The sequence below is a fragment of the Oryx dammah genome, unplaced genomic scaffold (assembly GCF_014754425.2).
Source record: "Oryx dammah isolate SB20612 unplaced genomic scaffold, SCBI_Odam_1.1 HiC_scaffold_6, whole genome shotgun sequence".
In the NCBI taxonomy this organism is placed as follows: Eukaryota; Metazoa; Chordata; class Mammalia; order Artiodactyla; family Bovidae; genus Oryx; species Oryx dammah.
In genome coordinates this window covers 3,001,994-3,028,822 of record NW_024070190.1, presented here as the reverse complement: position 1 = coordinate 3,028,822, position 26,829 = coordinate 3,001,994, and the positions used below count along the sequence as shown (strand labels likewise).

The window sequence follows — 26,829 nt, the reverse complement described above, 5'->3', positions numbered from 1 at the left end:
GGCCTCTAGAATTAGAATCTTTGGAGATATACCAAATATCTTTCTTTCCCTTTGAAGAAATTTCTGGAGAATTTCAGTAAGTTCATCAGCTTAGAGAACCAGTGGGATAAAATCTTAGTAGAATCTTTGGTGATATGTTGAAGTCATTTACATATCAGAACAATTTTCTAATGTGTGTGTGTATATATATACATGAAACACTTATAAAGATAACATTTTCTTCTTAGTCATGAAACCAAGTTTCACAAATGTGATGCTCATATTTATCCTCCGGGTCTTGCTTGTGAGTTCCATGAAGGATTGAAAGCTACCAAAATCCTAATGTTGTCTCCATTTGAAAAACAATTTTTATGATATCAGGAAGCAATAGATAAGTATTCACTGATCTGAGAATGCTCTTTGCCTGTAAATATTTACAGAGCCCTTTCTTTCCGAGCATAAAGCAGTATCTTCACTTAAATCATTCCGTTCAATCCGCTCTATTAGTTCATGTACACAGCCTGGAAAGGAAAGTAGCTTTTATTCCGTGTTTGATTTATCACTGATTCAACAGTATCAAAAGCATTTTTTAAATTCCTGCTTGTGTGGCCCTGTTCTTTGTGGTCTACAATGAAAGTTACAAGCACACTGGTCTTGCCTCTTAGAATTAAACGGGGCCTTTTATATATATCCAAAATATTTTCCAAACATTTTCATTTTTTATTCTGCAACACAGGGAGCAAAACTATCCTTGTTCCTTTGGCAGAGGGACCTGTACCCGGCAGAGAGATTTGGTTCTCCCACACCCCTTATCTTCAGAATCTCTCCTCGTGAATTCTGAACTCTTTCTTCTCTGTCTCCCATGGAGTCCTTGCTGTGGGTTCCCTTCTGGCCACACCAGGCATTTTGTCCAGACCCCTCTCTGCCACCCACCCTCTCTGATGCCCCAGGCACTCTTCCCCTCCGTGTGGATATGCCCTCTCACCCTCCTGGAAGCCCTCCTCTTCTCATGTTTCAGTCTCATGAGACACCACTGGACAAACCCTCGAGGCTTGCAGACACAACTCATTGTAACTGTGGCTCTCCTGGCTCCTCAGCACGCTTCCTGTCTTTCATCATTGCTTAGTCCACTCTTCACCGAAGCTTTCCCAGAAGATTCCCTTCACTTTCCACCCCTAATCCTGTACATGGTCTTTCTGATCAGAGGTGAATATCCCATCATCTGCTTCTTTGAGAAACCTAGAGCCCACACCTCTTTCCTCGGGTCTCTTTAACACATCTATCCTTATTCTGCCCCTTTTCTCATCCCTCTCTCTGTCTCTGGAGAAGAAATGCCCCTTCAGCTAAAACATTCACATTTCCATCTGGACTCCCATCCTATTTCTGGTCTTTGACATCTGCCCTTTTAGCCTATTTCCTGACTTCTAATCCTAGTATTTGAAGCATTAAAACTTAATTTTTTCTTACCACAGGAAAAAAAAATTTAGGAGGGAGTACTTCCCTGGCAGTCCAGTGGTTAGGATTTTGTGTTTTCATTGCTGAGGGCCTGAGTCCAACCCAGGTCAAGGAACTAAGATCCCAGGAGCCTCATGGTGCAGCCCAAAACAAAATAGTTTGTATGTATAGTGACAGATGTTAGCTGGACATATTGTGGTGGTCATTTTGCAGTAGTTACAAATATTGCATCAGTATGTTGTGCACTTGAAACTCATATAGTGTTATAAAATTTTTTGATTAATAAAAATTTTTAATTAAATTTGTTTTCTTAAGAAGTATAAAATATTTTCTTGAGCTCACCTGCCTGTCTCCTTTTACTCATTCAGAAAGGTTCCAGTGCCATCCGTGTGCTGTATGCCTGGCAGTGTCTCCTCCAGCTCCCATGTGTTTTCCTGCTCCCTCTTCTTTGTTAGATTCATCAGCATCTCTGCCCTTACCTGCCATCTCCTCTCATCCTGATTCACTATCATTAGCATCTCCTTCTCTTTCATTATCCTGAAACATTGGTCTTAAAGGTTATCAATGAACCCCTCTTTTTCCTAACCTGAGCTTTTTTTTTTCCCCTAGTTTTTCTACCTGAAAGCATCTTAGAATTTGGGCAGTTTCTTAACATTGCTGTCAATATCTCAGCATCCTTGAGTTCTTCTGCTCTCTCTTGCTGGTTCCTAGGTTTTGGCTGGATTCTTTTTTTTCTACCTCCTGCCTCATGAAATAGTTATTCCCTAAAATTGAGTCTTCAACTCCTCTCTTATACTGTCTTAGCTTCCTTTTCTACATCTTTCTTCTCAAGTCACTCTCCCAGCTGTTGCACAGATAGGTCATCTTTATATTTTAATCTTTAAATTCTCTCCAAACCTTAATTTCTATGTAACTTATTGTTTTTATTGCTGAATGAGTCCCACTCACACAAAATTCAGCATCTCTGAAACACAGATCTATTTACAGTATTTCCTGAAATATACACACACCTTTCCCTTTTTATCTCAAAGGAAGTACTATTTTCCTGGTTCCTTGACCATATAAAAATATGAGAATAATCACCTTTTACTTTTCCGTCCAGTCTTCTGGGGATTTTGTCTTGTTTGGTCTCAGCTGATTTATAGTGATTGATAGTGAATTGATAGGCTAAGAATGTCTGGACCTGTGTAATTACTTGTATTGAGCCCCCACAGACATTACTCCAACTGGACCCAGAGTTGTGGCTTGACCTGTTACGATCACAAGATATGTCTTAGCAGAAACCATCAGGAAACTTTGAAGAATAGATTTATTACTCACAGGTCCTGGCAGGCACATGGCACTCCTGAGAACCAGACGCTGAGGTCAAGGGTAGATAGAGGGAGAAAAAGTACGGACCTTGAGACTCCATCCTCATGGGGTTCAAGGGGGGCAGGGGTGATTAGGGTTTCACGAGTTTATTCTTTATTAGCAAATTTAAAGCATAAAAGCCAGAATTAGGATGCAGGATGGGGAAAGGAAAAGCAGGATCACTCAAGCTTGTAGTTATTTACGTCACCAGTGCTTTCTAGAAGGGAACCTTCATGAGTGGGACAGTGTAGTTTCTTACCTAGTTGCTTTTTCAGGAACTATGTCACACAGCTACAGGCCTCCCAGGTGACACTAATAGTAAAGAACCCACCCGCCAATGCAGGAGACATAAGAGACTTGGGTTCGATCCTTGAGTCGGGAAGATCCCCTGGAGGGAGGGGAAGGGCATGACAGCCGACTCCAGTATTCTTACCTGGAGAGTCCTGTGGATAGAGGAGCCTGGAGGGCTAGAATCCATAGGTCACAAAGACTCGAACATGACTGAAGTGACTTAGCAAGCACACAGCTGGCAATGTATATATATATATTTAAATATTACATATTTATTTGACTCTGCCGAGTCTTAGTTGCAGCATATGTGATCTAGTTTCCTGACAGGGGATCAAACCCAGACCCCCTGTGTTGGGAGCATGGAGTGTCAGCCACTGGACCACCAGGGAAGTCTCCAGGCAGTGTTTGCTGAGATGGATGTCTTTGAGATGGATGCTTGGCAATCAAAGCTTGATTCCAGGCACTTATACTACAATCAAAAAGCTCAAAGTCACGCACTTACAGTCAGAAGTCTGGTGACACATTTTTTCTTTAGCATGTGTCCCTTACATTCCACGCTCACTGAGCATCCTGTCTGTTGTTCTGTGCTGGGTACTTTGCAGTCATCTCTAAAGTGCTGTCAAGACCTTTTCTCATGGTTCCCACAGTAACTGCTCCCCATAGTTTCTCTATTTCAGTGTTCTCAGTTACAGAGTGATTTATCATTCAACTTTGGGACAGGTCTGCAGTGTGAATTTTAACTATAAAAGTATAAAGTTCTATTGCAGGAAGGGGGACTTCTTCCACAGCACAAAAGCAAGCTCCTGTCTATCACTCAGAAATAAACTGTCCAAGGAGACACGCTTGCTGACAAAGCAAGAGAGTTTATTGGGAAGGGATGCCTGGGTGGAGAGCAGAAGGATAAGGGGACTCTGGAGAACTGCTCTGCTCACAGTCTCAGGTTTTACAGTAATGGGGTGAGTTTCTGAGTTGTCTCTAGCCAATCATCTTGCTTGTCTCATATTTAGTCTGACTGGAGTCCTTCCTGGTGGTGCAGACATCTCTCAGCCAAGATGGATTCCAGTGTGAAGGCTTCTGGGAGACTAGCAGACATATTATGGGCTGGCATGTCCTCCCTCCTCTCAGCCAGTCTCACATTCTTCCAGTTATTTTTCATTGGCGGCACTGTAGTTTTTTTTATCTAGACCTCCTGTTGTGAGGCAACTCAGGCAAGTGGTTATTGTCATTCCTGGCTAAGGTGGGCATTTTCTGTCAGCAGCTCCCCAACAGTCCCATGAAGAAACTGAAGCCAAAAGGGTAGAAATAATTTTCTCAAGGGAACCATTCCGTCATTCTCTCTTTCTGCACGTGCCACCTTCTATAAACGCAGGGACAGGCACACACGGAGTCCCCTGATGTGTTCTCTGCTGCTGGCCTCCTCTAACGTTGTCCTGTATTTCTCTTTGCCCGAATCCACTTGTATTCAGTGTCTTCCTGTCAAAACCCGACCCCACTCCACAGGATCTAGCATGAATGAATTTCTTCTGTGTCTTCTTTCAGTGTCTCCTAGGGCCTGGTGGACACCAAACTCATCCTGCTCTGATGCCTGTAGCTTTGCAACCCTGTGATAAAACTTGCTGTCTTTCTCAGACAACTTAAAGCCATATGCAGTCAATGTTTCATGTTGAACTGCTTCCAAATTCACCAATGTATGTAGACTCTAAGCATTTAATCTTATTAAGAGTTTCCTACTGCTTAGATGTTCTTTAGTCATCACTTAAGGTCAGTATACTGTTTTTTGTTTTGTTTTTTTAAACATCGGCTTATTTTATTTATTTGCTTTTGACCACACCACATGGCATGAAGGATCTTGGTTCCCCAGTCAGGGAGGGAACAAGTGCCCCCTGCACTGGGAGCACAGAGTCCTAACTGCTGGACCACCAGGGAAGTCCTGAGGTCAATACACTTTTAAAATTTGATTTACCCTCTGTTTCTTTAGTCTCTTGGCCTCTGTCTAGTCAGCATCGCTTCTATATCTCCTTTATGTAGAAACCATCTCCATCGTGTCCACCTTCTATTCAGAACATTTCTGAGGCTGTCTTGCTCTCAGGACAAAGTGTAAGTTCCTAAGGACCGGCATTCAAGGCTTTCCCAAATCAGGCTCTGCCCTAATTTCCCCTGACTTAGCCCAGTGTTTTCTCCCTTGGTCCCGCAGTAGATCATCTCGATTTTTAACCTTTGTTTTTATTGTTCCCCATCCCAGAAGCATTTACCTCCTGCACAATTCATTTACTTTATGAATTGTATTCATATTTTGAGATCTGGCTTAGCTCTCACAAAGCATTTCCTTCTTTCTCAATTTATCCTTTATAAATGTATGCATTTCCCACAGCACTGTGGTCCTCACTGCCAAGAACTTGAGCACCACATTAGATAGATGGATGGATGGATGGATGGATAGATAGATAGACTCACACTATGTATCGAATATACATACATATATAAAAAAACTTTATATCATTTTATTTATGACATGATTATCTTTTTGCATAAATGATAAGATAAACTTCCCAAAAGCAAAGAAGATAATTACATTTCTCCATATCCCAGAAACACACTACTGTATGTATTGTGCTCTTTTTTCTTTTTTCTTTATTTTTTTAAATATAGATTTATTTATTTTAATTGGAGGCTAATTACTTTACAATATTGTATTGGTTTTGCCATACATCAACATGAATCTGCCACGGGTATACACGTGTTCCCTATCCTGAACCCCCCTCCCACCTCCCTCCCCATACCATCCCTCTGGGTCATCCCAGTGCACCAGCCCCAAGCATCCTGTATCCTGCATCGAATCTGGACTGGTGATTCACTGGTGATATTATATATGTTTCAGTGCCAGTCTCCCAAATCATCCCACCCTCTCCGTCTCCCACAGAGTCCAAAAGCCTGTTCTATACATCTGTGTCTCTTTTGCTGTCTCGCATACAGGGTTATCGTTACAATCTTTCTAAATTCCATATATATGTGCTAGTATACTGTGTATTGTGCTCTTTACCTGTTATTTCCTTTGGAACAATTAAATATAAAGCATCTTGGTAAAGAAACGAGTGTAATGTGTTTCTATCCTAGGAATTTTTCTGTCCCTTTATCAGTAGTCAGACTCTTTAAAATTTTTATTCTTTAATTCCTAAGGTAAAACGTTTTATAAGAAGATGTACTTTATTTTTTTTTAATTTTTATTGTTTGATTATGTCACACAGCATGTGGGATCTTAGTTCCCCAACCCAGTATTGAACCTGTTCCCTTTACATTAGAAGCACAGGGTCCTGAACACTGGACCATCAGAAAAGTCCCCGAGAAGATATATTTGGAAAAGGAATGTGTCTAAAGGAAAATGAGAGTTCTATAATAATAGGATTGTGTATCGACCCTGTACAGCATGTACTCTTATCCTGATGCCTTATTGTTCCAGTTCAACATTAAGAACAAGTCTCAGTTTGTCCATAATAGGCTGGGTTCTGGAGAACAAAGTTCTAATTTATCCAATCAGAGTGTGATTGCAGAGCTTATGTTCTTTGTTGGTAATTAATACATGTTTTTGGTCCACTCTTGCTCATTAGAAAATCAGTTTGGGGTCTTATTCATAGAAAGAACGGTTAGTTCTAGATGTAATAGGAACAGGGGGAAAGCGCTATATTCCGTTTAATACATCACTAAGAAACTGAAGGGGACATTAATTTCTCTAAAGAGCATTCTTGCCTACATAGTTGAACACTGCCGTCTACATCCTTAATCAATTTCCACTTTGACTGACTTCATCTTGGGCTTCCTTCTCACTGGAAAATCTATAAAATGATCCATAAAATCTATAAAAATAATGTCAGCATGGAGCCTGTGCACACTCTGTGTTAGCCAGAACCAGGCTCAGCACCTGTGGACCAGAATCCCACTCCTGTGACTAGGAGCTTGGAGCCAACTTTCCCTGAAGTTAGCAAGAATCCAAATGTCTTAAAAGGGAAAAAAGGTAGGATGAAAATAATTAAGTCCAGTTTCCTTTCCCTTTTAAATGTTTTGAACTGTCTCTTTGTGTTCACTGTGTTGAACTGGTTTCTTTGTTCCGTTTGTTTCAATCATCCTGTTAAGCAGACTTAGGCAAAATGGCATTTCTCCATATGTGGCTGTTTCATTTGTTCCTGAAGGGGCCTCTCTTCTGCAGGCCAGGCTTACTGAAATTCATGTTTGTTGAATGTAAAGGACCAGACTCAGAAGTTTAACTAATTTTCTCAAATTACTCAGGTCTTGGCTTAAATGTGCCATGCAGGCTGATTCTGTGAAAGTTGTTGTTGGCTAAGAGATGAAGGGAGAAAAGTAAAGGACAACATGAAAAGTGTAACAAAGACACAGAAAGACTTTACACATAATCAAGGGATAAGGATGTGGAGAGTAAGTAAAGTAGACATCTAATGCTAACTAATATGTTAATAATGTCTTAAAGAAATGCAATCCACTAGAGTACTCTTGCCTGGAAAACCCCATGGATGGAGGAGCCTGGAAGGCTGCAGTCCATGGGGTCGCTAGGAGTCGGACAAGACTGAGCAACTTCACTTTCACTTTTCACTTTCATGCGTTGGAGAAGGAAATGGCAAGCCACTCCAGTGTTCTTGTCTGGAGAATCCCAGGGACGGGGGAGCCTGGTGGTCTGCCATCTATGGGGTCACACAGAGTCGGACACGACTGAAGTGACTTAGCAGCAGCAGCAGATGTTGGAAACATTTTAAATTAAAAAATTACAGACATATTCAAAAGTAGAAAAGCATAATCAACACCCTGTGCTCACCACCTGCCTTCAGGAATTAGCAGCACATGGGCAGCGTATTACTTTCTGGACACCCTTTTCCTAAAGACACTGGATTTGTTTTTAAATTAATTTATTTGACTGAGCTGGGTCTTAGTTGCAACGTGCAAACTCTTACTTGCTGCATGTGGGATCTTTGTTCCCTGACGAGGGATCAAACCTGTGCCCCCTGCATTGGGAGTGTCTTAGCCACTGGACCACTGGGGAAGTCCCAATACTGGATTATTTTAAAACAAATGCAAGATCTGCACATTCCCTAATGTACCTAATGCCCTGTTTAAAAAAATTTTTAATGACAAAATATTTTTAAGAGATCAGTTCTGATATTAATAAAAGAATAAGCCACCAATTAAAATTTCATTTTAATCTCAATATTATATTGAGATATAATGTATATACAATAACAAGCACTCACTTTAACTACATGTTTGGATGAGGTTAAACAAATTTATCTCCTGTGTTATTACCACTAAACCAAGTCCTGGTACATTTCCCTCACTACATGAAGTCCGCCTATTGCCCTACCTAGTCGGCTGACAACCCCTTGCCCTACCCTAAACCCAGGCAAATACTGTTCTGCTTTCTGACCCTTATATTTTTTTTCCTAGAGTTTTAATAATGAAATCCCTCAATATTCACGTTTGTGTCTGGCTCCTTTTGCTCTGCATAATATTTTTACATGGTGTTATAATGGTTTCAGTGATTCTTCCCTTTCTCTTGCATTTTTTAATTCCATTGTTTTACAGTATCAAGATTTTGCTTTCTCCAGTCCATCCGATGGGCATTTTTTTCAAGTTTGAGGCAATTATGAATGAAGTTGCTCTGAACATTGATGTATAAGTTTATGTGTAGACATATATTTTTATCTCTCTCGGGTAAATCCTAGGAGTAAAATTGCTCAGCTGCATATTAAACATATGTTTACCTACATAATAAACTGTGAAACTGTCTTCAAAAGTGGTTGTATCATTTTATATTCCCACCAGCAGTGTAAGAGCACTGTAGTTGCCACACATCCTTGCCAACATTCTGTAATCAGTTGTTTTAGTGGTATTGTGGCCTCTCATTGTGGTTTTAATTTATATTTTCCTAGTAACTAATGCTGTTGAGCATCTTCTTCATCGTATTCCTGGAATCCTCAGTGATCACCACTTCCTCAGTTCAGTGAGGCAATCAAGATGTGTTTGACTTTCCCTTTCCTGTGCCCACTTTCCAGAAACCTCTTCCAAACAAAGAACCCAGATATAGGTTTTTCTTCTCTTATTGGTTTCCTATCTCTGTCATCACAGCCCTGTACTACCTATTCCAGTTCCTCATAATAGTTACTTCATTTATTTTTCATAGTTTTCTAGGGTTTGGGGGGAAATAGGAGAGAGCTAGGCTGTCAGTTATACTCCATCCTTGTATTTTGTCATGGTTATGAGATGAAATCTCCATTACTTTTTGAGAAAACACCCTCTAGATTTATCAAGGGTAGATTGATAAAGATTAGATTATCAAGGGTCAGCCTCAAAAAGTGAAGTCCTATTGTACAGGGGGGAAACACTTCAACTTATTACATGTAGGCTCACTCTCTGATATTGAGATTATGATACCAAGAAAGAAAAGGAAGACATGCCCCCTTACTGAGTCCAAGGAATTCTGCAAAATAAGAATGACTGTGAAAGGAAAGTGATGCAATCTAATAGGTGCCTCCCAACTTTCTCTTTTGGAATTTCAGTCCAGAGAATGAGGTTTGTATTCATGAGAAGGAGGTGTGCCTAAGACAGGCAGCTAATTCATACGCAGCCCTTTGCCAGCGTCATAGTGAACTTAGCAGTGTAACAAGGTCAATCGGAGGAACGCCTTGGAACTTCTAGAGCGTGGCATGGATAGGACCCTGAAACAGCTGGAAAATGTGTCACTGGGGCTGGGGTGCCATCCCATAGAAGAAGATGATTCTGATCTGAAGGCTGCAACACCCGAAGGCTGGAGGTGCATCACCGTCAGACCTCTGAGACGGGTACACTGTCAGCCGGAGGTAAGATGAGGTCAAGTTAAACAGAAATGTCTACGCAACTTGAATTGGTCAAGAAATAACAGATGACAGGCATGCCAGTGGTAAACTTTACTATGTCAGCAGGGTTAGAAGCACCCAGATAAATAAGGAGATCTACCCCACAAGTCAAAGGAAATAGACAAAGTCACGTTTGGAAGTGTAAACGGTGTTCTTCTCTTCTCCATTTACTAAGCCACACTTCTCTGTGTGTGTGTACATGCGCACGCATGTTGAGAGAAAGAGTGGGAGAGAAAAGGTAATAGACTGGCTTATCCAAAAGAGATTGAACAGTACTTGAATTGCATTGAATTTTGCATTTCTCTTTATATACAAATGTAGAAACAACTGCGGGGGGAGGGGCAGGGAATGTGGTTTGTGAATTTCTAACGATTTGTGAGATTTACGGACATAGGAAGATAGGAAGTTCGTTTGCTTTCTAAGAGCTACAGAGCCAGGAGATAGGCACTGTAGCTTTTACCCCTTAATCTTACTTCTAGAGGGTAGGAGATGTTTTGGAGCAGCAAATGCTAGAAATTTACTGCCTAAAGCCAGGAGTGAGACCAAGACTAGAGAGAGATGAATATGATACCATGTGAGACAAAAGATGAACACTTGCTGGCTCACCCTTATTCTTAGATAGAGGTCAGCAAGCAAAGATTAGCTGTTGCTTCTTCAAAAGCATTTCCCTGCCCTGGTAAGACTAAATGGCTTCCCAGGGGTGGAGGAGATCCTGTTGGGGAGATGGGTGATGTCTTAATGAAGAAAATGAAGAAATGGGAGATTTCTGCAGCTAGCCAATTTTCCTTAGCTTTTTTTTTTATTTTAGGAAATGGGACAGAGGGAATGTAAGAAGATGAAAGCTATGGTACAACGGGAAAAGACTGTTGATCATAGATCTGTTTAAATCATGTACATTAGTGATCATGTTAACAAGTCTTCTTGTTTTTATAATCCTACCTAATTTTTCCATGGACCATCATTATAAGAAACTGAATTCCACCTTCTGCTAAAATATATATGTATTTTATCTCAGCATCATCCTAAGTATATCTCGATCTCCAAACTCTTTCCTCCACTATCAAATAGTTAACAGTGTAACAAAATAATATTGTGTGTGCTGGAAACCAGTTAACCTTGTAAACACATATTCTAAATATATCGTGTTTGTGAGTCTGTATTTCAATTGAGTGGGTATTTCAAATGAGTACAGCTTTAAAATATATTATGACAATGGTGTTAAGATTTTTTAATGTATTCATAACTACTCTACCCTAGTACCACAGTTTTCTTTATTCTGGTCCTGTGGCTAGTATTTATTCACATATATGTTTTGTACCTATTTATAATCAGAACATACAATTTGATATATCACTTTCTCTGTATTGTGACTTAATTGTTACTTTAATGGCAACTTAATATACTATGGAGTTAACATGCCCATATTTTCTTAGATACCCTGCTGTGGGATACACAAATAGTTTCTATTATTCACTATTATGAATAATGCTGCAATAACATTTTCCTGAGTTTGGATTGTTTGCTTGGGATAATTTGTGAGTGGATTACTAGGTCCAAAGATATGAATATATTTAAGGACTCTAAATATAGGTATGGGTGAGGCAGTGATTCAGTGGGCTCTACATATGTATAATACAACTGAAATATGTGAGTCTATCAATTGTTTTCCCAATAACCTCAGCTGCATTTTATTATTTAAAATTGCATTTAATGCAATCTAGTTAATGCAATAAGAAGGCCAGTTCTTATTGTGTATTAAGTAGGTTAGCCTATCAAAAAATTACAATTTCTCTATTTGTAAACTAGTGACAGTGATATTTTCTTCACAAAGCTGTTGAAATGATCAGATGAATTCATCAATGCCTCGTGTTTGCTCTACAAAGGAAATTATTACTCTTCCTTCCCTCTGTCTGTGGCTCCCTCATTTCGTCCATCAACCCTCCTGCTCCTGACTCCTTCTTCAATAGATTAAACATTCAAGTTCTTTTTGTACAAATTTCCATAGAACCTGATGTCTCATTCCAGAGTTTACAGGAGCTAATTGTCAGGTTTATGCAGAGAACCAATCTCTACCATGCCAGCAAGTGCTGAATTATACCACAAATCACGGAGGTCAAATCTATCAGACCCCTTGAATTTCTTAAGTGTCCATACAAACAAGTGGGAAGTATACTCAGAATAAAATTGTTCCGTAAATTGCTCATTTTAGAGTTTTGTGTATAGCTCAATTTCTCTTTATATGACTTATCCAAGTTTTCTTCCTTTGGGTTGCTCAGAGATATTTTGATTTGTTTCTTTGCTTCTTTGCTTTGGTTTCGGGTGATGTTTCTGCTTCATCTGCTCTCTGCTGCCAGTGCCCAAGAACAAGCTTACCTCTGTGATAACGAGTGTGGTTTGTCAAGCAACTGCAACACAAGAGCGTTGCTGCAAGCTGCATATCTGGGTGGTACTGTCACTTGGATTTTGTCTGTCTTACATCTAATGCTTGTCCGTTCTCTAGGCATTATTGCTCATCTGTTGCCTGGAATTGGTTTCTATCTCGAAAGCCTCTGTAGCAGAAGCTGCCTTTTTAAGCAACCACTCTTCTTTAAAGCTAAAATAATTCCTAATATGTTATAAGGTCTCAGGAAGCCTATAACAGGCATACAGTTTCTCAATTGGAAAAGCATTGAAAATAAAAGCTTATACCCTATTTCATGAGGGCAAGGAGATTTGGGGGCTACCACAAGATTTTCCAGTCTCACTCTCATGATGAGAAATTGAACTGAGTAAGATGTATTCTAAGCAGTTTCACTTTAGAAGTTTAGAAGAGGAAAAGTGGGAGGAGGAGGAAGAAGAGGGAGGAAAAAGTCCCTCTCCAGTCTTTCCAGTCTCAGCAACTATATTTCTTGTCCCTTGGAGAACATCACAGGCCCTCTTTAGATTTTTTTCTTACATAAGCTATGTGTCATAGACAAGGTTTCTCCGTTTTTATATTACTAAACCTGCATTTCCCCCATCTCCGTGCTGGCTCTCCCCATTTTCATATGTTACAAATGAGTGCTGGCCTCTCTTCCTTTCTGAATAGATGCACTAGTTCAACCTCTGGCCACAGTGCAAAGCCCTTTTATCCACACACTACATCAGCAAAGTTATTAAAGTGCTGATGAAGTCAGAAGCAAAACCCAGGAGGCCTGAGCAAGGCTTGTATGTAACAGTTACACAGAGGGCATCTGAGGATCAGAGCTGAATGTAGACAACCACCAGATTCTCCATGGTTGCTGAACGGTACACAGTCGCCAGTCTTGCCTTCAATATGGCTGCACGGAGAAGTCTTTTTTAAACATATCAAAACCCAGGGAGTGAAAACACATGAACTAATCATAATCTTTCTACCCCATGCTTGCTTTCCTAAAACTGGAAACAGAAAAGTTGATGGTGGCAGCACTTTGGTTGTGCCTGGCGTCTGAACTGCAGTGCAATCAGGAAAACATATGTCACGAAATAGGATGTCATACCACATGCTACACACCCCTCTCCCTGCACAGAGGGGGACTAGACTTGTCTACGTGAATCGATATTTTCCCCAGTTATATGAAGTTTTCTTTTAGTTTCTTTTATTATTATTTTGTGTTGAATATAGTTGATTTGTAGTGATTCAGTGTACAGAAGTGATTATGTTTTATTTACATATATATGTATACACACATTATATATATATATATATATGCATGCTGCTACTGCTAAGTCACGTCAGTTGTGTCCAACTCTGTGCGACCCGATAGATGGCAGCCCACCAGGCTCCTCCATCCCTGGGATTCTCCAGGCAAGAACACTGGAGTGGGTTGCCATTTCCCTCTCCAATGCATGAAAGTGGAAAGTGAAAGTGAAGTCGCTCAGTCATGTCCGACTCCCAGCGACCCCATGGACTGCGGCCTACCAGGCTCCTCTGTCCTGGGATTTTCCAGGCAAGAGTACTGGAGTGGGGTGCCATTGCCTTCTCCATATATATATATATATATATATATATATATATATATATATATGAAATTTTTCAGATTCTTTTCCATGATAGGTTATTACAAGGTATTGAGTAAAGTTCCCTGTGCCACACAGTATGTCCTTGTTTATCTAATTTATATAGTAGTTCATATCTGTTAATTTCAAATTCCCAATTTATCCCTCCCCTTTATTCCTTTTTGGTAGCCATAAGTTTGTTGCCTATGTCTATGAGTCTTATTTCTGTTTTGTAAATAAGTATATTAGTCATGGGCTTTCCTGATGGCTCAGTGGTGAAGAACCTGCCTGCCAGTGTAGAAGAGGCAAGTTTGATCCCTGGGTTGGGAAGATCCCCTGGAGAAGGAAATGACAACCCACTCAAATATTCTTGCCTGGGATATCTCATGGACAGAGGAGCCTGGTAGAGCTACAGTCCGTGGGGTTGCAAAAGAGTCAGAAACGACTTAGCATCTAAACACCAACAGTATTACTCAGTCATTAAAAAGAATGAAATAGTGCCACTTGCAGCAATGGGTAGACCCAGAAATTGTCATATTAAGTAAAGTAAGTCAGACAGAGAAAGACAAATATCATATGGTATCACTTACATTCAGAATCTAAAAAAGTAAACTTATTTATACAAATCACTTTCTGGCCTTGAGTGGGTCCCTCAACCTTGTGACTCCAGGATGAGATGGCATGTATACAGGAGTTAGGGAATAGTTTCAAACTGTATAGAGTTATTTGGGTGGGTGCTTGTGTCTGTACTGTTGGGCTGATTTGTGGTTATTTAAATCTGTAAAAGGATGTTCTGCCACTTCCTTTGGGCATGTTCTGTTCCCTCACATTATTGTAGACCCGATAGAAGGCAGCTTTCAGAACATGCCATTCTCCCTCACAGCTTCCTGTGTTTGAACATGCTGCCTGAATAACACCCTCCTCCCCCCACCTCGCCTCCAATCTCCCTTTGTCTGTCTGTTCCTCTCCTCGTCACCATTCAAGGCTTAGCTTACCGACCCCCTGCTTTGTGTCGCCCCGTGGGTCCTGTCTGCACCATGAACACAATGACTTCATCGTCAGGGTTGCTGTGGGTCCAAGTGTGGCCTTTCCTACTTGAGTGGACTTGGGTTTTTGAGGGCAGGACCAAATCGTATTCATTTTCTCAACCCAATATCTGGTTCTTGTTATTTACTCGGTAAATATTGATCAAAATGATGAGTGAATGTCAGATACTCACCGCCATGAAAGAAATTGTACTAGTCAGGTTCATGATTCTTCACTAATTTGCTATGAAACTTGTGAAAGAAACAACACTCAAGCTTTCTGTGTGTGATATAAATACATGCGCCCTATGTGCATATTTTAATGGGGAAGCTTATAAAGTATTCCTAATTATTGAAAGTTTCAAACTGAGAACATGTGACCATATCTACGAGATGTGTCACTTGTGGAGAAGTACGTTACACAAGTCGTTGCCCCAGTAACTGCTGTGAATCACTCCTGTAGCAGGATGCTAACAGGTATTGTGGCATGAAAAGGTTTCTTGATGAAATTCATTTGGGGAAACACTGGAATAAATCTCCATTTATGAAACCTGGGATTTCATTAAAATGCCATCTCACAATTCAGTGGTCCCAAGTTTCCTGCTTCTTCCTTTATCTTGTTTTAGATTTGATTACTTTTCCTTTCTCTGGTTTTCAGCTTTCATGGTGACATGGCATCTGGTTTCTTTCTACAAGGAAAGTTCAGCACGCAGCACAGTCTTTGATACATTGGATTGGTTTGAGGATCCTACCTGGAATAGGTATGTAAGACTTCCAGTGTTTGCTTTCTCATCCTTTGAGGACCCATGGATGTTATATCCATTTCCGCTTTTCTTGTTGTTGATTAAGAGTAGAATTTGTTGTGAAGAGTAAAGTTCATGTGTTAGAGGTGATCTTTGTCTTTTCTGCTTAGAGCATGTGTTTATAATATGACATGCAAGACTCCTCAATACGCTTCATTTCCTTTGTTGTGTGATGAATACAAATTAAGAATACATTCATGCCAGTAGAGAATGGAAATTTCATGCTCATATGGCTCTGAAAATAATGGAATTTAATATAGAAATCTTTTGAACTCAAGTATATGAAATATGACAGATCCCCTGATATGTTTATAAATATAGTATCCAAAAGTCTAACATCTAACAGAAAGATGTAGCTTTTTTTTCCCCAGAATAGTTCAGTCTTAGACAAACCTAAGTACCAAATTTTAAACTAAATGACTGCACATGGGAATTAATTAATGATTATTTGATCCTCTTAGTTTTTCCAACAAGTATTCCCGTGGTGAAAAATGACATAAATATGACACAGAGGCAAAAAATACAGTATTTGAAGGTGTTATTGTTTTATGAGTTATCTTGAAGGGGATATTCTGAAATTAGATTCTCATGAAATATAAGCTGTGTAGCTCCTGATTTAATTCAGTTCAGACTACTTTGATGAGTGTTCTGTGTGTGCAGGGGGCGGGGAGTGGTATGTTAGCTCTAAGAGATACTTGATTATAAGATTCATTGCTTTGTTGTATTTAATTTTCAAAATATTTTGGGGACTACTGTAGACCTTTTGAAATTTTGGTTTGTATTTAGAAAATCATCCAGCCTATATAAATTGTATTTTCAAAAGTAAAGCTGCCCTGCCCAATCCTCCTTCCCAAAATGTCTGCTGAAAACCACATTTGGGAAGTAGCAGAGCCTTGAGACTTAATTAGATATAACCTATGACCTTGGGGAAAAAAATGTTATGCTGTACTCCTTAACCCATGACCTTGAAAAAAAATGTTTTGCTTCCTTAGAGGGAGGGATAGAGGAAGAAAGAGGGAGGAAGAGAGGTAAGGAGGGAGAAAATAAATTCACAGTTGCCATGTGCCAAATACTCTAGGTCACCTTTATTCTTAATAAGGTATCAAGTAATTAATCGACATGTTTCCCTGAGTCTCTAGAGAATTTATCTTCTGCATTCTCTGAAAGTCTTAAATCTATAATTAGAGTTTAACCTTCCTGATTTAAGGCAGAAGTTGCAACTAGTCACCTGCATGTTCCAGCTCTCTTAGGTTGTTTATTGTATAGGGTTTTTTTTTTTTTTTTTTGCTTAACACAAAATTAATATATCAATACATGTGTTTTAAAAAATGCCAAATCAAAAAATCAGAAGAGTTCACGTAAAAATCTGGGCTTCCCATATTCTTTCTCTGGAAATGAATTAAATTAGTTGCTTGTGCCCAAATTCTAGCTGTCATACAAATTACCTCCCTCATCTTAACCTCTCCACATCTAACCCATCAAGTCCTCCAAAACCTTGCTGTGACCACCCAGTGGTTCTCAGCCTCAGTGTGAAAAGACAATTTCCTGGGTGCTCAGGCTGTACCCAGAAAATTAAGCCAATAGTTCTGAGTGTAGAGCTGGGCTTCAAAACTGTAGAAAGTTCTTCAGATAATTCTGATATGCAACCAAGGTTTAGAACCACTGCCCTGACATCTTCCTCTGTCCCTATATGGCAATGGCCATGCCCCGAGTCCAAGTCATACTCACCACTTTCTGGTCTTAACAGTTTTGTACCATCATCGCTAAATCACCTTCTCATTTCTGTTCTCGTCTTTGTTCAGTTCCATCCCCACCCAACAGCCAGAGTCACTGTTTCAGAATTGAATACCTAGTTAATGCATGCTTAAACCTCTTCAATAATAATAACAATGATGATAATAGCTGATACCTTGGTTGAATGAAGAATCTGAGTTGAGGCTTTGTTGAAGGATTAAGTCATTGGAGCATTAAATATCAGAAGCAAATGGGGGAGGCCCACATGAGGCCTATTGCCTAATCTGACAGTATCTTCTGCCTGCCTACTCCTACAGGCAGTGACCCATGGGCCAAAAGCATCCCTGACTTCTACAAATTGCCACCCAGTCAGTGTCCTGATGTCACACTGCTGTCAGGAGCAAAGGGGGGTTATAGCCTGGAAGTGACATTATTATAAGATTAATGTTAGTGCACAGCCATCAGTGTTTATTAAATGTCACTTCTTCCTAGTTGCACGATCCACCCAGCAAAGTAAGCTGATGCTAGTAAATTTTTAGGCGGACTAACTGAACTAGGGGTGTGTGTTTGTCAGGGTTAGTAGTTATACATGGAATCATCTCTCTTGCCGCTCTGACACACAATTCCTCCTTGTCACCAACAAATAACATAAATCCAGTTATTTATTTGAGTTATTTATTTGAGCTGCAGTGGAGACTTTTCTTTTTCAAAATGGCTGTGTAGAGGTGGTGTGGGCCATAAAGGTAGTTACTGGAGTCTTTCCTTTAGACTCCACCATAACCGGAGATGATATGCTTCCCATTGCGAGGGAAGAAGATAAGGTGGCATCAGAAACTTTTCATAAAAGACACCTTCTGATACATAGTGATGTTATTTTATTCAGAGTTTAAAAATAAATCAATAAATGCAAACTGCTTTGAAGCTGAGTGGAACTTGTGTCCATGTCTGTACCCCTTGTGTACACTGTAATCAAGTTTTGTTTCATACAGGTGACAGTTATTTTCTTCAATATAAAACCATCAGTGCTTCACTACTGACATTATAAAAAGTTCAAGGAGTTGTGTTAAGACAAAAATGTGCCTATGACATTCAGGTAATGGAGACCAATAAAGATGTTATAGCCTGAGGTGTTGAATTAATGCCTGAGACACAGTTATCCACTTTACCTTAGGGTCCTAGCTTACCCAAATAATATGTCTGGGCAGAGCTGTCTTACATCTAAAGAAACAATTGACATTTTCACTTCTTTCCTAAATGTTTATTTTGGAGGGCAAGTAGAAAACAAAATACAGAGATAGGCTCAAGCACATACTCACTAAGCATCCCTAGAGTTAAATTCCTCTGTCCACGGAATTCTCCAGGCAAGAATACTGGAGTGGGTAACCATTCCCTTCTCCAGGGGATGTTCCTGACCCAGGGACTGAACCCAGGCCTCCTGCATCGCAGGGAGGTTCTTTACTGTCTGAGCTATCAGGGAAGTCCCAAATACAGGATAGTGCTTGTTAATGAGATGTCTTTGTTTTTCCTTTGGAAATCAAGATGAACTGGCCATGTGTATAATTTTTCTTTGTGGTGAGTAGGTTTGTAATGAGGCCACAGATTCTTTTCATGCCATTTTAGAAATTGCTTGAAAGGATTCAGGCAGTGATGACCATTAGGTTTTAAAGTTTTACATTAGGACATGCAAAGCTTTTCCAATAAGATAAATTGATTTTTCTACATTCTTTGTATCACTGAGTGCCTGGGATATGGACAGAGGAAGATTAAAATCTATCTTATTGTCACCACATGAAACAGCTATCAAGAAGGAAATTAATAGTGTCTGAAATGAACCCTGGGTTAAGCATAGCTCATGTTGTATTTTTACTATTATTTTTATTCACTTTAATCAGAGAAGTTCCCTAAACCAATTAGGATTCATTTTTTAAAATCTAAAGTAAAAGGTAAATGTATCTTATGTTTATTTTAAGGCAGGAACAATATAGATGCTGAATTGATTGTGAAGATACGTATTATGTTATACGTATACATCAAATGGCTTCAAAAATATGCATGTTTGTCATAGATATTTACTATTATATCAGACTTTTTTCTTATTCTATCATTCCTCTAGCACTTTGTGTTGACTTTTGAGAATGAACATTTTGGAACAAAAGATATATTCTTCCAGGATCCTGCATGCTTGAACCATATTAGACTTTAGTAAATGTTTGTGAAATGAACGATGAATAATGCAAATGTGTTTTAATTTTAGATACAAGCAGATGAAATTGTACTGAAGCTAGGAACTGACTTAGCCAGTGAACTAGATATATAAAATAATGACAAATAAAAATGGTAATTCATCAGAGCTGATATTATATCTGGTATGCTCTGTGGAAGCAGAGAGAGATGGGCATCATTTTTAAAGGATTTGGACAAAGTCAAAGGGCCAGCAAATCTAATATTTTGGTGAGCAGCTCATCCTGATTTCATTAAGGCATGGCTGTTCACTTCCCTTTCTCCTTCCCTGAAGTTTTCATCTTTAAAATCTTTTTTAACTGCCATGTTAAGAGGATGTTCTAGTCTAAAGACTCCTTCAGGTACCTTATCTTTAAAAACTTTGCTAGGGGCACGTGGGACATTAACAGTAAAATACTACAGTATTTCAATAAATAGTAGTCTAGTACAGAAACAGCTGCACTTATAACTGAACAGAGTCTAATGTTGTCTGATCATGCAATATGCTGCCCAAGTAAACTCTCTAGGAAGTGCTTGAATTATTCCTGTGCCTCCATCTACTTATCTATTCAATCATTGACTTTTCTTGGCAAAGCTCAAACCCAGTTAAAGTCCATGTGCTTTACATTGCTTCACTTTTGCATTTTAGAAACTGATTAGATAGTCCAAATGGATGTGATGATCATATTAGCCAACAGTAATATAAGCCCTTCATACATAAAATTATTTTTCTCAGAAGGATATGAAATTTCACTTTGAAATTAAGTTGTTTTCTTAGTATCACAACATACTGTGCCTCAAGGATAAGTAATTTCATATATTTAGGATCCTTCAATTATATTCCCATATTGGAGAGACACTTAGATTATTTTACTTTATCTGAATATTAATAAGATCAATGATAACTTTGATTATAAGTATTCTTAAATTGGAAACATCCCCATATTTAACTTAGCCACTTTAATGTTCAAACATGTCTTTCTTTATATTATTAGTTTTTTTTTCCTTTAAACATTTTCATTCTCCACTATTCACTTGTTTGTGATTAATGTGATTAATGTATCCGTACTCTGCTTTTTTATACATTAAAATATTTTAGATAGATTATAAAAAGATGAATGAAATAGAAAATTAAGGCAGAATAATTATCAATGAAATAGAAAATTAAGAAATAACAAATATAAATAAAACTGCAGAATCAAGAGAAATAAATATCAATCACAATTAGGCAGACCAACAGTTGCTGTGATGACCATCAGACTTGACTCTAGGTTTATTGGGGGCTAAAGCCAAATTTTGTTGAACAGTTCTCTTATCTGAAAAAAGATATATTTGCCTAGCATTTAAATACTCATTCTGTAAACAGAGAAATTACATATCTGACAGGAATGGAAGGGAAAAGAGTACTTATCATACCATGGGACCATTGGACTCATATTTGAGGATCATGGATGTAGGAATGAGATACAGCTGTCCTGAACTATGAGTATTTATCATCAGCCTCTTTTTATTTATATTTACGGTTGTGCTTCACACACGATTGAAACAAAACCACTGAAGTCTGAATTTATATGGTGAATTCCATTGGCCTTTGAACCTCAGCATGCTCAGAGATCTTGATTTTGTTTTCTGTTCTTTACCACTATCAACACTAAATTTTAAATGCTGTTTTATGAAATCAAGTAGAAGCTATAGTTGCAAAATTGTTGACTAAGTCGCTTCAGTCGTGTCTGACTCTGTGCAACCCCATGGGCTGCAGCCACCCAGGTTGCAAAATTGTTGACTAGGGTCTCATAAAAGTTGAGAAGATTTTATTGATTTAAATTTTGATAGTTTTTTCCTTTGGCATAAAATTATGTGTTTGCCTTCACTGTTTTTATTTATTAGATTAGCTACTACTTTATAGGTGTATCTTTAATTTCTTACTCTTTGAGCTTTTGGGAAAAAAATAAGACTATATTTTCTTTGAGACCATTGAACTAAGAGAATAAGTGTGTTAGTCACTCAGTTGTGTCTGACTCTCTTGTGACCCCATGGACTGTAGCCCACTAGGCTTCTCTGTCCATGGAATACTCCAGGCAAGAATACGGGAGTGGGATGCCATTTAAGTGCTGCTTATTTTCCAAGATAGCAACTTTGTGGATTCATGGCACAAGTTTTATATCGTCCTATTCTTGAAATCTTCCCCATTTTAAATCTTCTATCAAATCCTTTGCAATGTAAAAATTGTCATGATTAATCTTCTAAAAGCATGGCACACAATTTAATTATTTTAAAAAGAAAAAGGAGTCATATTTTGCAAGTTAAGAATGCCTAGTATCATGAATTCTGGTCTTAAAAGATTGAAGACATTTTCAGTTTGAAAAACCAGCTGATATAGATCTATTTTAAAATGTCATTTAAAAAATAAAGCTCTATCTTCCTGGTAAATGACTTATATAATTATATTAACATATAGCTTATTTCCAAATACTGCATTATAAACTACACACAGTAGTAAAAAAAAAAAAACAATGATGTCAAATAGAACCAAGTAATGAGTGGCCAAAATCTCAACTTATGGTATACTTCCATGAGTTAATTATGACTTTGAGGTTATTCTGAATTAACTTCTGGTTGTAATACATTTAGTTCCTATTTAGAAAAAAAAGATTTAAAAAGAGTTGTGAACAAAACATGATCCTGGTGGTGCTGAAAGCTATCTTTCTGGGACATTTTTCAACTAACAAAAACTGTTTCAAACTAATCTGATTATCTGTACACTGCAAAGCAATTGACACAGTTGAGTCTCCCCTTTAATCTGCTGGCCCATCTCACATTTTACAAGTCACTGTCATGGGCCAGTCCCTCTTTGAGTCCCCTAACACATATCATCTCTTCAGAATATCTTATTTAATCTTCAAAGTTGCCCTGTGAGATAAGTAATAGCCTTTCTTTACATATAACAAAGAAAAATGTGTTAGAGAAAAATAATGTCATGAATCATTCCTATCTGCTTACTAGTAAGAAGGGTAAACTGTGATACCAGAACTTTTTCTTACTTAAAGCATAATCCTTTTCCTCCTAACCAGTGCTTCTCAATGATTTTGAGAATGATTTTGTTCCCTAGGAGGATATTGGGCAATGTCTGAAACAGTGTTTGTTGCTCTTAACAGAGGAGGAAACTCAGCTGGTTTCACAACTGAGTTTCTATGAAAGGTCATATAGAATACTCTCTTCCATGACTCCTGTATATAGTCCACACTCCACTGTTTGTTTCCTAAAATTATACAGGAAATTGCTTGCATCTACTCTTCATTCTGCCTGGAGTACACTGAACCCCCTTTCCTGCCAAATGTGTATTCATTTTCAAGATCCAAATGAAATCTCCATGGTTCATTGATGCCTTTCCCCATGCCCTGCTCATCTTCTCCCCAGGCAAAGTTCACCATGTTCTTCCCCCAACCCCTGCTAGCTTCATGGTTACCCAGCACGTATAGCTCTGTATTGCAACTTATTGATTTTCTTGATTGTTTTCCCCTAAGACTGAATTCCTTGAGTAATGGCACCAACATCATATTCATCATAGTATTTCCTAATGGCCGTACAAAGAGTCACTAAACAAATGCTTTATTGTATGTTGAATAAATACTAAGTGATCCATGAATCCCTCCTGATTGATCACTTCCTAGCAGCTAGGGAAATGATGCAGTAAATTAATTTGCCCAGTATTCTGGAGCATCCAAAAAGATTAGGAATGAGTTTCATTAACTTGAGCTTTCACTCTCTCACCGTTTTTAGTTGGGAAAAAGTCCAAATAGAGAAAAATGTAGTGTTTCAGAAGGTGACTCCAAAAACTTTAATACTTTTAAAAGATATAGTGTCATTCACATTCCACTTTACTTATTAATATAGGAACTTGGAAAAATTTAAGGTATTAAGAAAAAAGCTATCAGTTCAGTTCAGTTCCGTTCAGTTCAGTCGCTCTGTCGTGTCCGACTCTTTGCGACCCCATGAACCGCAGCACGCCAGGCCTCCCTGTCCATCACCAACTCCCGGAGTTCACTCAGACTCACGTTCATCGAGTCTGTGATGCCATCCAGCCATCTCATCATCGGTCGTCCCCTTCTCCTCCTGCCCCCAAACCCTCCCAGCATCAGAGTCTTTTCCAATGAGTCAACTCTTCGCATGAGGTGGCCAAAGTATTGGCGTTTCAGCTTTAGCATCATTCCTGCCAAAGAAATCCCACGGCTGATCGATCTCCTTCAGAATGGACTGATTCGAATCACTTAAGGTCAAATATTGTCCATTCATTAAATAAATTTGTATTGATTGCCTAATATGTGCTGGGTTACCTGGAACATTATTTTGGATTTTTTTTTTTTACTAATACTGTATTTTAATAATTATAGTAATTTGGAGGAAAATTAATGGATTGTGAGATGTGTTCTCTAATGCCCTAGAATAAATAATTGGTTTGCTTTTGCTAAGAAAGTATCTACATGTTTTATATTTGATTTCTGACTTTATTTGTTAATAATTTTTTAATGGAAGCTAATGTTACCTGTGTACCCCTGATACTGCGTTCAGAGGTTATTCATCAGTATTGTTTATGAGAGGGAATGTTCCAGAACAGTAACACCGTGTGGTAATGTCAGAACATCATCTTTATGAGTAAATTAGAACATATTGATACTTATAATAGATATACTTTAAAAAAACATTTCATTACATAGTTAAATCCATTCTAAGTTTCAAACTGTTCAGTATGGAACAGGAAACAAATCTGTGGTCTTCATATCACGAAGTTATAAAAACCTGTCTTTAGTAATATAAATGTCTCTTTTAATCAGTTGCACTCAAGAAATATAAATACATGCATGCTAAATCACTTCAGTCATGTTTGACTCTTTGTGACTCTGTGGACCATAGCACGCCAGGCTTCTCTGTCCATGGGATTCTCCAGGGAAGAATACTGGGGTGGGTTGCCATGCCCTCCTCCAGCGGATCTTTTCGACCCTGGGATCAGACTCATGTCTCTTAATGTCTCCTGCATTGGCAGATGGGTTCTTTACTACTAGCGCCACCTCATATTCTTACCACCGTCAAATACTACTGTTAATACATAATGCAGTAATCCATAAATTCTCTGCTTCTATAGTGGTTGCCAGTCTGAAAAAAAATGTTTTTATACCTTCTTTTACTTTAAAAAATATATATATTGGAATGCTTTTTCATGGAGCTATTTGCAGAAGGGACTAGTATAACTGGTAAGTAATAATGTATATAATTAGTGTATAACTCTTTCTGTGTGTATATGTATGTGTATTTTCCATTAACTCAAACATATTGTCTTGGGTTTTTCCCTCAAATATTTTACCATACAAAGATCCAAAGACTTTTTATTCAATTTTATTGAAACTCCATTCTCAGGACAATATTAAATGTTTTATTTGCTGTCTATTTGAATTCTAAGATTATCCTTTAAGACTTATAGTGTTCTATGTTGGTGTATCTATGGTTTAGCAGTACGTCCACGTAGTAAGTAGTATAGTTGATGTAAGCATCAGTTTTGCACTCAGCAGCTCTGGATTCAAGACCTGGATTCAAACCTACAGATTGTGTTTCCCTGTCTCTTGACTTATCTTAGCTTCTGCTTTCCCATTCATTCTGCCAATAAGGGTCATCAGGCCCACTTTATGAACAGACTCTGTTTAAAGGATTCAATGAGATATAAGAGGAATGCCTGGGTATGGCAAGAGTTTGGAGAATGGTGATTTTAGTTCAGACCTCACCATGGCCCTTACTGGTTCAAATTTACATCAAAGAGAGTGACATAAAATGGAAAAATGAAAAAAAGTGATGTCCCCAGAAACTTTGAAATGTCTAACTCCAGATCACACAGCTTTGATATGCCAGAGTAAGGGCTCCCCACCTACAGGCCAACAGGAGACCTGACTCATGTTAACATACTCCACATTCTGACACATAGGAAGCATTCCAGAAACAATGAGTAAGTGAGTTTTAAGAATTCCTGCGGAGAACTGAAGTCATAGATGAGTGCATGGAGAGTGAGCTACACTCGTGTACCACATGATAATCTTTTTGCTGAGGCTGTGTTGTTTACACAGCCCATGGGCAAGAATCTTATAATATTTGTTTTTATGCTGCCAATACTTGAGAGGGGGCCTCGAGTAGACACTTAATACATCTTTGTTTAATTACTGAATAAGTAAATAGATGAACTCAAAAAGCTGAGAAGTAATTTTTAATTTATATGTTTTTAATTGTAAAAAGCTGTTATTTTTCTTAGTTTACCACTACATTTTGGAAAGAAGGTATGTCTTTGAGTGTGTTTTGTCTCAGGGGTCTGCCTTACTGTAGTCTTTTCTACATTCAGTTTAAAATTCTGCAGTTACTTTAAGTCTTCTCTTTGTTTTTTTTTTAATCAACAAGTGATCTTTCTTTTCTCAATATTTAAAAAATACTAATCGCTTTTCATAAGATTCTTTCACTAAAATAATATAAAACTACTCATGTGTACTAAATTAATAGAAAGTCATGACTTGTAGGTATTTATGGGTTTTGATTTTTACATGGTATATAACTAAAATTCAGGTAGCAAAGTATTGATGGTATTCTGAGGGATTTGTGTTACAAGGTGAAAAAGGAATGATACTCACTGAGCATAATAAGTTGCAATAACACAGACACCTCTAAAGTCGTTTAAGTCATTGTGTGTTCTTAGGACAGTTAATCTTACCCTGAAGTCTTATTTACTCTCATGTTTTTGATAATTAAAGACCCTATGACTGTGGTCCCACTATTATGTTAAATTCACCATTGGTTAAGTCATAATTAAAAATTTAGCTCAAAGAATAAAGGCTGAAGATATATTTAGATGATACTTTTCTATTTGTTTCAAAATAATGTAGACCTCACCAGTTCTCTCCATGGGAGTTTTTAGTAACAATTAGAATAAAAATGTGATTTGTTTGAATGTCACTAATTTGCCTTGTTGAAAAATAAAAAATGAGATTTTTTCAGTATTACCCCCCCACACACCAAGGGAAGATTCTGTATTGAAGTGTCATAAATTTT

At 38.3% G+C, this 26,829-nt stretch overlaps 1 protein-coding gene across 2 annotated transcripts in view; it reads left to right on the top strand.

Annotated features, from left to right (window-relative positions):
- Positions 1-26,829, top strand: part of LOC120865400 (muscarinic acetylcholine receptor M3) — a 390,390-nt gene that overhangs the window by 122,832 nt on the left and 240,729 nt on the right. For both annotated transcript variants that reach the window (XM_040242676.1, XM_040242677.1), the window contains one exon: positions 15,651-15,753. In XM_040242676.1, coding sequence (XP_040098610.1) covers positions 15,656-15,753 — 98 coding nt within the window. In that variant the 5' untranslated portion in view covers positions 15,651-15,655. The remainder of the gene's footprint in view (positions 1-15,650; positions 15,754-26,829) is intronic.